This window comes from Xyrauchen texanus, chromosome 21, assembly GCF_025860055.1.
Source record: "Xyrauchen texanus isolate HMW12.3.18 chromosome 21, RBS_HiC_50CHRs, whole genome shotgun sequence".
NCBI lineage: Eukaryota > Metazoa > Chordata > Actinopteri > Cypriniformes > Catostomidae > Xyrauchen > Xyrauchen texanus.
The window spans coordinates 507,928-520,427 of NC_068296.1; the positions used below are offsets into that span (position 1 = coordinate 507,928).

General features: G+C 43.6%; 1 protein-coding gene and 1 long non-coding RNA gene across 4 annotated transcripts in view; one reads left to right on the forward strand and one right to left on the reverse strand.

The window, feature by feature from the left end:
- The window catches only part of LOC127661954 (protein arginine N-methyltransferase 8-B-like), a 39,354-nt gene that overhangs the window by 21,642 nt on the left and 5,212 nt on the right, over positions 1–12,500 (reverse strand). For 2 of the 3 annotated variants that reach the window (XM_052152944.1, XM_052152942.1), the window contains exons 2-3: positions 4,071–4,301; positions 903–1,058 (exon numbers count right to left, since the gene is read on the reverse strand). In XM_052152944.1, coding sequence (XP_052008904.1) covers positions 903–1,058; positions 4,071–4,301 — 387 coding nt within the window. The remainder of the gene's footprint in view (positions 1–902; positions 1,059–4,070; positions 4,302–12,500) is intronic. The other variant, XM_052152943.1, reaches the window with a different exon arrangement.
- LOC127661961 (uncharacterized) overlaps positions 1–12,500 on the forward strand; it is a 120,934-nt gene that overhangs the window by 16,391 nt on the left and 92,043 nt on the right. The gene's annotated exons all lie outside the window — the stretch shown is intronic.

Consider the following 12,500-nt stretch of genomic DNA (forward strand, 5'->3'; position numbering starts at 1 on the left):
GTCACATGGGGTAACCAAATTGGCCGGTTGCTTGGGAGGGTAGAGTCACATGGGGTAACCAAATTGGCCGGTTGCTAGGGAGGGTAGAGTCACGTGGGGTAAACAAATTGAGCCGGTTGCTAGGGAGGGTAGAGTCACATGCTGTAACCAAACTGGCCGGTTGCTAGGGAGGGTAGAGTCACATGGGGTAACCAAATTGGCCGGTTGCTAGGGAGGGTGGAGTCACATGGGGTAACCAAATTGGCCGGTTGCTAGGGAGGGTAGAGTCACATGGGATAACCTCCTTGTGGTCTCTATAATGTGGTTCTCGCTCTCGGTGGGGCATGTGGGGAGTTGTGCGTGCATGCCGTGGAGAATAGCGTGAAGCCTCCACACGCGCTACGTCTCCACGGTAACACGCTCCACAAGTCACGTGAGAAGATGCGCGGATTGACGGTCTCAGACATGGAGGCAACTGAGATTCGCCACCACGAGGACTTTAAAAGCAAATTGGAGATTGCCGTTCCAAATTGGGAGAAAAAAGATATATATTATGCTACTTAATGATTACTATAGTCATGCACAATGATGTTTACATGGTACTCCAATTAATTTTAAAGAATACCATTGTACCATGATTAAAAGTGTCCGAATGTCATTGAATTAGATAACAAAGCGAGCAGCATTTATTTTAAAGATAAGCATATATGTGGAGCAGGATCAGTATAAGTATAAAATAAGTATGTGGTAATAAAGCATCAGTTTTCCCCACAAAAGATGATTAATCGCGACGCATTCAAAAGCTCTGAGTCTCTTAGTATGTCTGAAACACATGATTCTATTTTGGACACTGAGGACGTTGCAGCATGCCAGGAGAAAACAGACTCCTGTTGGTTTAGGCATAAGGCGTGTCGTACTCTTACCCCATACACGTGCTTGGCTCCGGCCTTGGCAGCAAACATAGAGAGGATGCCAGTTCCACTGCCCACGTCCAGCACGATCTTGTCTTTGAAGATGTGTTTGTTGTGGTACATGGAGTTTCTGTATGTCAGTGTACGCACTTCATCCTTTAACATCTCCTGCACACACACACACGCACACACGCACACACACACACACACACACACACACACACACACACACACACACACACACACACACACACACACACACACACACCAGAGCTTTAGAGCATACAGTGAGGGTGATGGGTGCTGACACCATGCCAGTTTGATATAGACATTGGAACTGAGTGATTACCTTATTAATAGACCATTTACATGGTACACACATCAAAGTCTACCCTGGCATTATCATGCACAGCAGCATGTTCCAAAAACAGCGTGTAAAGGGATTAATGGAAAGGAGGAGGTGAGAACCGGCTTCACAATATAAATAATATTTTAATATAAAACTGAAACAAAAAGACAAATACACGCGACAGCTGTCCGTAAATCTCTCTCTCTGTCGCACTGCCGTCTCCAGTCAGTCTTTATCCCTCTCTGAGGCTTGATTAGCCTGATTAGGGGCCGGGGGTGCAGAATCATGACCTGGTCCTGCCCTCCACCCTGCCACACTCCTCCCTCATTCTCTCAGGCCATGATGGACACCCCCCCCCCTTCCCTGGGGAGGGGCGTGTCTTCCACACCATCTGCTGGCAGGTCATCCCCGTCTACCTGGATGAGGGAGGGGACAAGAGGAGGGAAACCCCAAAAAATGTGGCACCATAACGGCGATCGTGCCAAATTAACAAAACATTTTAAAAAGAGAGGGAAAGTCCAACACGGAGCGGCAGAGAGAGAGAGAGAGAGGGAAAAACACTTACTCACCGGTCCTCCGATACGCCGCAGTTTGGTCCTCGGCCACTCCTCCACCCTCTAATGGACGACAGCCGCGCCTTCCCGGACGGATCGGAGGCAGACCTCCGGCCCCTGGTGGACAGAAAGCCCCGCTGTGTTTTTGGTGGAAGGTAGGGGTCTCCCCCGCCCCTGGCAGCGGTAACTGATCCAGGTGGTTGGAAGCCCCTCCTCCCCTTGGCGGCCGTTCTTCGGCTTGGCTCCTCCGTCCCCTGGCGGATGGCCGCGGCTGCTCCGTTGGGGTGGATGATAGTGGCGAGAACTCTACTACGGCACATCCCTCCTCCTTCCCAGATTTCGGAACCAGTGTAAAGCAATTAATGGAAAGGAGGATGCGAGAAATCAGCCCAATTAGGAGCCAGGTGTGCAGAATCACGACCCGGCCCCGGACTATGGCATTACTATGGGGCCACAAAAATCATGGTAATACTTGGCACTGTTTACCATAGCACAAAATTCAATACCTAACAGCCTCGACATCATTATTGTGCATCAGAGGTGTGTTCAAACACACATATAATAACAAAAATAGCACAGCATTATCATGTTTTTGGACATGGATCATGGTAATACCATGTTATATGAATACAGTCATCATTCAGAACCAGTGCAGCCTGTACTGTATATCAAAGCATATGGTGGTACCTTCCAATGCCATCACTGTACCACGGTACAACCACATTCGTTTTTGAAACCCAGCCAGTCAGAAACTCACCTACTCAGTGTGATTATTAGAAGTTTAATAAAGTAATTTGATGGTAAATCCCAAGGGTCATTGATTCCAAGGGAACATAACACAATCAAAGACTGTATAGCTTGAATGCACTAAAGTTTGTTTTCGCACCTGACAAATGCATAAATCTAAAGTGGACATGAAAGTAACATGTTGGACTTTTTAAAGGAATGTAGATTCATTTCAACTCGTCCCCCTTAAAAAAAAAAAAAGAAATAAGAAAGAAAGAAGCATAAATCAAGGTTACAGTGAGGCACTTACATGAAACTGAATGGGGCCAATGTTTGAAGGTTTAAAGACAGAAATGTTATAAAAGCACTTCAAACTACAACTTTTGCTGCCCGTGTTGAGCAACACAAGTGGAGTGGTGGTGTAGTGTTTTGCAAAAAGACTGATTGATTCGACAAATGGCGTTTAAGCCTTAACGGTATTCAAAGCGCTTTACACTGCATCTCATTCACCCATTCACACACACACATACACCAATGATGGCAGAGCTGCATGTAAGGCGCTAGTCTGCCATTGGGAGCAACTTGGGGTTCAGTGTCTTGCCCAAGGACACTTCGGCATGTGGAGTCAAGTGGGCCGGGAATCGAACCACCAACCCTGTGATTAGTGTCCGACCCGCTCTACCACCTGAGACACAGACGCCCCATAATTCAGAAAACTGTAAACGTGTGTATTAGTCCTACAGTTTTTGACGATTGCTTACACAATTTCTGGAACTATTGCTCCTTTTCTTTCAACTCTTCACACAAAACCCCAAAACACACACAACATGCACAACATCTCTTGCAAAAGCAAAAACTTCATTCAAAACTATTTGAACTCTTCTCTACATACAGATGTGACAAATGTAAAACACTCTTGAGTCTTTAGCATGTTCGGTGTGCAGTGCAGTGCACGGCAGTTTGTCTTAACACTCACACGCACACGTATGTGCACAGATTCAACCCATTGACTTCCATTGTAAGTGTCTCACTGTAACACAGATTTTTGCTTTTTTTAAAGAAAATGTACGTTTATGTGCTAATATTGCAACAAATGCTGTCGATTGAGCTTAACTTATATTGAACCCGGAATATTCCTTTAATATTCATGCTAGTCCGTGTTAGTATACTACGCAGAAAACATTGTTAGAAACACAAACATAAGACACTCCTATAAAAGACAGTCTTTAAGACCTTTGATAGCATGAGCATGTTTCCACCACAGATAAAGCGTGCCTCTTCAGATCTATGCAGCTTATTCGTGTACACCTCTGTCACACTGAGACAAACATCTGACCTATATACTAAATATGAATCTGGTGTGTTCTCCGTGCTACCTCATCCTATAATTCAATCACATCCTGCACCCTTCTCTCTTGCTCCACTTCTCTGCATACTCTGCATTATATAGTACATAACATCCAGCATAAAACACGATGATGAATGATGTCGATTACCAACAGGATTTGATTATCCTTCATCATAAACATCACCGCTCTGATGTGCTCATACCTCATGAATTCCAAAGTGTGCATAAGAGTCAAAGTAATAATCCCTGGAGGTCATCTCATCTGGATTGAGGAACTTGGACATCTTTCCTCTGCCAGGGCAGCTGGGTAACGTGGCCGAGTGAGGGGTGTGTGATGAATGTGTGGGCTGCTGGGCATGATGGACCGATGACACTGGTTTGGGCAGGGGGGACGGCTGGACTGAGTGGGACGGGGCAGCACTCAGGAGCTCTTGCTATAAGTTGCAAAGAGGAAAAAACGAGACAGGGATAGATAAAAGGGTAAATCTCATGACAACATGCCTGGGTCGTTTAAAACAAATAATAATCATTTATTTGCATTAAGAAAATGAACTTTTATTTTGTATGATGTTTTGCATTGTTTTCATGGCAATTACAATTCCCCAAATTCTCATTAAGGAAAAAAACCTAAAGTAAATTTCTACATTTCTAAAATGGAATTGCATAAATAACTAGATAGGTACATTTCCTGAAGAAAATGTGAGTGGTGCTAGCCGTGGCAAAACTCGTCAAATACAATTTTCTAACTTGTTGCTAAGCATTAAAATAATGGTCATAGAATGTTGCTAGCATGTGTTTTCATGATGGTGGCATGTAGGTGTTATGTTTGTGTTAGCATGATGCTAGCACGTTTTTAGAATGTTTTAACACTTCGCTAGGTGATTCTAGCATGTGTTAGCATGATGCTAGCACATTTTTAGCATGTTTTAGCACTTTGCTAGGCGATGCTAGCATGTGTTAACATGATGCTAGCACAATTTTAGCATGTTTAGCACTTCGCTAGGCGATTCTAACATGTTAACATGATGCTAACACGTTTTTAGCATGTTTTAGCACTTCGCTAGGCGATGCTAACATGCGTTAGCATGATGCTAGCATGTTTTTAGCATGTTTTAACACTTCGCTAGGCGATTCTAGCATGTGTTAACATGACGCTAGCACGTTTTTAGCATGTTTTAGGGTGTGGCTATGAAGATTTTAGGTCATTACTTATTGGCTGCTTGATAATATAAATCCTCTGATGGAGAGAGAGAGGGAGAGGCGCAGGGCTGTCAGGCCCTTTTAATGAGCCGCACGATTTGACGCGTCACTCAGGGGTCTGGGACAAAAGCTGTAGGAGGAGTAGCGTGCCAAACTTTGTGTGGAATAATAAAAAGAATAATAATAAGTATGCAATAGAACAATAGTGATGCCTTGCCTTTGGCAAACACCACTAATTACTATTTTTAAAGTCACAATGCAAAAACCTAAATTGCCCTAAAAATATACTACTTTAAAATTAAATAAATAAATATATAAAGTGTTACCGAAGCTCCCTTAATTTCCAGAGACACCCATGTGACTGCTTTGTGCGTTCACTTTATTTATTTTTTATTTGTAACCAGTAGCACCTAATAAACAAACAAACTACAGCAAGTTTTTGCATAGTGGAGGTCCAGTCTTCACCAGTCTGTCCAACTATAAATGACAGTGCATCATAAAATGCACTCTTTTTTTAGTGTGCCCACCTCCCATGCCGGACACGCCGGTTCGAATCCCACTCAGAGCAGATCGAGTGGGAAAGTGGTGCCGTGACCCGAATAGGAGTGAGGTTTAGGGGGTGAGAGTAAGCGTAGCCAGCTGGTAGGTGCTGTGCAGTGTAAACCTCACTTCCCTAGCCTCAAGTGGAGTTGGTGGTGTAGTGGGCTAAAGTACATAACTGGTAATCAGAAGGTTGCTGGTTCGATCCCCACAGTCACCACCATTGTGTCCTTGAGTAAGACACTTAACTCCAGGTTGCTCCGGGGGGATTGTCCCTGTAATAAGTGCACTGTATAATACATTGGTACTCAGAAGGTTGCTGGTTTGATCCACACAGTCACCACCATTGTGTCCTTGAGTAAGGCACTTAACTCCATGCATACATGTAAATGTAATGTAAATAACATATTTTAGGTCGTGCATCACCTCTAGTGTTATGGATGTGACATTTGCAGTCTAAGCGTGATATTTGACTTCTTATAGAAAGTCCTCATTAGTCATTACTAGTATATCAAAGCACTTGTATGTATAATCATTAACCCTAGCAGACAGAGTCCAGACATCCTCATTAGATTGTACAATGAACTTGACAAAAATAAACAAATAACCATCCAAAATGACTTGACACCTGCAGACTATGATCTCGCAGTAATCGGTATCGTATCCATTAAGGCTGCATGATTGAATGCTGCAGTATTGAGTTTGACATCACGACATGGCCTTGGACGATTACTTCACCACGAGAGGCTGTATTTATTTTTAAATAAAGTCTTCATTAGTCAGCACTATGTGAGCGAGCGGCGTACTCTATCGGGAGTGTGCGGCACACAAGCAGTGGAAACATCAGATGATAAATGTTTATAATACTACAGTTGAAATTGCAAAGTCTGTCAAAATGTTGGCCATTGATGCAGTAAGCTTAAAAACACATGATAATGTACAGTAAATATATATATGCATGTATTTACAAATGTTAATGAATAGAATCAAATTGTACAGTGATGATAAAATAAAATATAACAGAACGTAGATTAAAATGAAGATAAATGACCCACTTTTGAGGAAATGCAGTAGGAGTTTCCACGTATGTGGACATCATGTTTATCCGTGTGCTGACACATGTAAAATGAACATATATTATAAAGCGGCATATCAAATGAAACTAGAGACTCTCCTCTTTACAACCAAACAGGTATCAATGACAAAACATAAAGAGGTTTCTTACCAGAGGCACTTTTATTGGCACTGCGTCCATAGAAGCACCTCACAGAAATCAGCGGCATGTTGTTGTGTCATGTGACTTAGAAGTTTAACCCTTAAATGACAGTCTAGAGTCTTGTGAACAATATTCAGTAAATGATGTGTTGCGTATAGCAAAGCCAAACTAGAACATCCACACATGTGGACACGGGGTCACATCAGGTTAAAGCAATATTCTGGGTTCAATACAAGTTAAGATCAATCAACAGCATTTGTGGTATAATGTTGATCACCACAACAATTCATTTTGACTCATCCCTCCTTTTCTTAAAAAAAGCAAATATGGAGGTTACAGTGAGGCACTTACAATGGAAGTCAATGGGTTACATTTTTGGAGGGTTTAAAGGCAGAAATGTGAAGCTTATAATTTTATAAAACTATCCCGGAATATTCATGTCTATAACGCATAATTATGGGCATTTAAAGTGAATAAGGAACACCATTTGTCCTTGACATACAATGCTGAGGCCAGTTTTGGTCCAATTAACGTGTTTACATGCTGGATGAACCCGAGCTACTGAACTCATTTGCATTAAATGCATGTAAACTGACTTTATTCACTTGCGCTTAAAAAGTCTCCTATGGGAGAGAGTCAAGAGAGTCTTCCACCTTCCCAAGCATATCCACCATCTGTCACATTTCTGAGAGCTGGCAAAAGCGTTCTGTTTCCTACAAGCGTGAGCGCAGCACAGTCAGAAGATCCAGCTTGTAAGATGAGCGTTGTATATGATCAGTCTTTCAGATTCTGATTAGCACGTTTACTACCTGCAGAGACGCTTGACCCTTCCTCTTCCTCTTAGAGATAAAACTAATGTACCATCTCCCCACTTTACAGCACACAAATGGGTATAAAAGTGGCACTTGATCCACTAGAAGCTGTGCAACTAACTCGATATTAAAATACACAATATAGATGAAGCAATGTTGAGCGAATGTTCATCCCTGAAACTACTGTCACCTTCTTATTCTTTTGTGTGTATGTGTGTGTGTGCAGCCTATAAGCTCAAAGGATTTAAAATAATGAGTGTCAGCAATGGGTCAGAGCAGCTGTATGAAGAGGCATAAAAGTGTCAGGATTGCATCTATTAGAGAGACGGGATGGGGAACACATGTCCGTGCCCCTCCAGTTGACTAACAAATCTCATTTTGCATTCTATTTTTAACCTCAACAAATGGAACATTTAATCAATGCTCCATCTTTAAAGTGACCTCTTGATAGGAGAGCCACTCCAACTGTTTTTTTGTGACACAATTAGATTGAGTGGGAGTGTGAGTGGGAAGAACGGGCGCTCGTGGGATTCTTTCACAAATAACACTGCCATGCACTTCCTCTGGTGTGAGTTTATGATGAAAAACATCAACTTTGGTTTCAGAATGTCCCTTTTTAAAGAGCTCAAGAGTTGCTAAATCAAATGCTAAATTATTAAAGTGTTTAGAAGGCTCTTATGAATTTTGTTTATCTACGGGCAGCAATCTATCTGGCAGGGCATCATGCAGTGAAGTTGCAACTGTCCGTGTTTCTGAATCAAGTGCTCACGTCAGTAAGCTTTTTGTACCTTAGAAACCCACTGCTGACCTTGACATTAACATCGGCCTATTGCAAGGCTGTAAAACCTTTCACATAATTGCATTCACGTTGATAGCATTTCAAGAACTTGTGAAAGTGAGACGCATTTAAAACCCCTTAAAATCTATGAACCAGCCGGCAGGTCCAAAGGGGGGTGCTATATCACAAAAAAATAATGTACACTTAAAACATTAAGTCAGGCATATGAGGTATCATTTGAAAGCTTAGAATGAGAATTTTTCAGATATAACCATCACTTCTCACATTTCTTCACTTTTACCTTAGGGAGTAAGGTAAAAAAAAAACATGTCTGTGAGTTTTGCTTGTGTGAATAATACAATGTTACATCTGAGATGGCCAAAACAAAATATGCCATCCAGAAGGAAAAGCATGCAAAAGAAATCATCATAAAATATGTCTTCGACATATCATCATAAAGGGGAGGATCTCAGCTTTCTAATGACATCTAGATTGAGCTTGTAGTCCACTCAGAGGCCGAGATATTCAATTCAATAATGAGGGTGTTGCTTGAACTGAACATTAGACTGAATGTCTATGGACGAGCACATCTGTGAGGGGTATAATGTGTTAGAGCGCCCCCTACAGTTCACATCTGTGAGGGATAAAATGTGTTAGAGCGCCCCCTACAGTTCACATCTGTGAGGGGTAAAATGTGTTAGAGCGCCCCCTACAGTTCACATCTGTGAGGGGTAAAATGTGTTAGAGCGCCCCTACAGTTCACATCTGTGAGGGGTATAATGTGTTAGAGCCCCCTACAGTTCACATCTGTGAGGGGTATAATGTGTTAGAGCGCCCCTACAGTTCACATCTGTGAGGGGTAAAATGTGTTAGAGCCCCCTACAGTTCACATCTGTGAGGGATAAAATGTGTTAGAGCGCCCCTACAGTTCACATCTGTGAGGGGTAAAATGTGTTAGAGCGCCCCTACAGTTCACATCTGTGAGGGGTAAAATGTGTTAGAGCGCCCCTACAGTTCACATCTGTGAGGGGTAAAATGTGTTAGAGCCCCCTACAGTTCACATCTGTGAGGGGTAAAATGTGTTAGAGCGCCCTACAGTTCACATCTGTGAGGGGTATAATGTGTTAGAGCGCCCCTACAGTTCACATCTGTGAGGGGTATAATGTGTTAGAGCCCCCTACAGTTCACATCTGTGAGGGGTAAAATGTGTTAGAGCCCCCTACAGTTCACATCTGTGAGGGGTAAAATGTGTTAGAGCGCCCCTACAGTTCACATCTGTGAGGGGTATAATGTGTTAGAGCCCCCTACAGTTCACATCTGTGAGGGGTATAATGTGTTAGAGCCCCCTACAGTTCACATCTGTGAGGGGTATAATGTGTTAGAGCACCCCTACAGTTCACATCTGTGAGGGGTATAATGTGTTAGAGCCCCCTACAGTTCACATCTGTGAGGGGTATAATGTGTTAGAGCCCCCTACAGTTCACATCTGTGAGGGGTATAATGTGTTAGAGCCCCCTACAGTTCACATCTGTGAGGGGTATAATGTGTTAGAGCCCCCTACAGTTCACATCTGTGAGGGGTATAATGTGTAAGAGCCCCTACAGTTCACATCTGTGAGGGGTATAATGTGTTAGAGCCCTCTACAGTTCACATCTGTGAGGGGTATAATGTGTTAGAGCCCCCTACAGTTCACATCTGTGAGGGGTAAAATGTGTTAGAGCTCCCTACAGTTCACATCTGTGAGGGGTATAATGTGTTAGAGCGCCCCTACAGTTCACATCTGTGAGGGGTATAATGTGTTAGAGCTCCCTACAGTTCACATCTGTGAGGGGTATAATGTGTTAGAGCCCCTACAGTTCACATCTGTGAGGGGTATAATGTGTTAAAGCCCCCTACAGTTCACATCTGTGAGGGGTATAATGTGTAAGAGCACCCCTACAGTTCACATCTGTGAGGGGTAAAATGTGTTAGAGCGCCCCTACAGTTCACATCTGTGAGGGATAAAATGTGTTAGAGCACCCCTACAGTTCACATCTGTGAGGGGTATAATGTGTTAGAGCCCCCTACAGTTCACATCTGTGAGGGGTATAATGTGTTAGAGCCCCCTACAGTTCACATCTGTGAGGGGTAAAATGTGTTAGAGCGCCCCTACAGTTCACATCTGTGAGGGGTAAAATGTGTTAGAGCGCCCCTACAGTTCACATCTGTGAGGGGTAAAATGTGTTAGAGCCCCCTACAGTTCACATCTGTGAGGGGTAAAATGTGTTAGAGCGCCCCTACAGTTCACATCTGTGAGGGGTAAAATGTGTTAGAGCGCCCCTACAGTTCACATCTGTGAGGGGTATAATGTGTTAGAGCGCCCCTACAGTTCACATCTGTGAGGGGTATAATGTGTTAGAGCCCCCTACAGTTCACATCTGTGAGGGGTATAATGTGTTAGAGCCCCCTACAGTTCACATCTGTGAGGGGTATAATGTGTTAGAGCGCCCCTACAGTTCACATCTGTGAGGGGTATAATGTGTTAGAGCCCCCTACAGTTCACATCTGTGAGGGGTAAAATGTGTTAGAGCCCCCTACAGTTCACATCTGTGAGGGGTATAATGTGTTAGAGCCCCCTACAGTTCACATCTGTGAGGGGTATAATGTGTTAGAGCCCCCTACAGTTCACATCTGTGAGGGGTACAATGCGTTAGAGCCCCTACAGTTCACATCTGTGAGGGGTAAAATGCGTTAGAGCCCCCTACAGTTCACATCTGTGAGGGGTATAATGTGTTAGAGCACCCCTACAGTTCACATCTGTGAGGGGTAAAATGTGTTAGAGCTCCCTACAGTTCACATCTGTGAGGGGTATAATGTGTTAGAGCCCCCTACAGTTCACATCTGTGAGGGGTATAATGCGTTAGAGCGCCCCTACAGTTCACATCTGTGAGGGGTATAATGTGTTAGAGCTCCCTACAGTTCACATCTGTGAGGGGTATAATGTGTTAGAGCCCCCTACAGTTCACATCTGTGAGGGGTATAATGTGTTAGAGCCCCCTACAGTTCACATCTGTGAGGGGTATAATGTGTTAGAGCACCACCTACAGTTCACATCTGTGAGGGGTATAATGTGTTAGAGCCCCCTACAGTTCACATCTGTGAGGGGTAAAATGTGTTAGAGCTCCCTACAGTTCACATCTGTGAGGGGTATAATGTGTTAGAGCCCTCTACAGTTCACATCTGTGAGGGGTATAATGTGTTAGAGCCCCTACAGTTCACATCTGTGAGGGGTATAATGTGTTAGAGCTCCCTACAGTTCACATCTGTGAGGGATAAAATGTGTTAGAGCTCCCTACAGTTCACATCTGTGAGGGGTAAAATGTGTTAGAGCTCCCTACAGTTCACATCTGTGAGGGGTAAAATGTGTTAGAGCTCCCTACAGTTCACATCTGTGAGGGGTAAAATGTGTTAGAGCTCCCTACAGTTCACATCTGTGAGGGGTAAAATGTGTTAGAGCCCCTACAGTTCACATCTGTGAGGGGTAAAATGTGTTAGAGCCTCCTACAGTTCACATCTGTGAGGGGTATAATGTGTTAGAGCACCCCTACAGTTCACATCTGTGAGGGGTAAAATGTGTTAGAGCTCCCTACAGTTCACATCTGTGAGGGGTATAATGTGTTAGAGCCTCCTACAGTTCACATCTGTGAGGGGTATAATGTGTTAGAGCCTCTACAGTTCACATCTGTGAGGGGTATAATGTGTAAGAGCCCCTACAGTTCACATCTGTGAGGGGTATAATGTGTTAGAGCTCCCTACAGTTCACATCTGTGAGGGGTATAATGTGTTAGAGCTCCCTACAGTTCACATCTGTGAGGGGTAAAATGCGTTAGAGCCCTCTACAGTTCACATCTGTGAGGGGTATAATGTGTTAGAGCTCCCTACAGTTCACATCTGTGAGGGGTATAATGTGTTAGAGCACCCCTACAGTTCACATCTGTGAGGGGTATAATGTGTTAGAGCCCTCTACAGTTCACATCTGTGAGGGGTATAATGTGTTAGAGCTCCCTACAGTTCACATCTGTGAGGGGTATAATGTGTAAGAGCACCC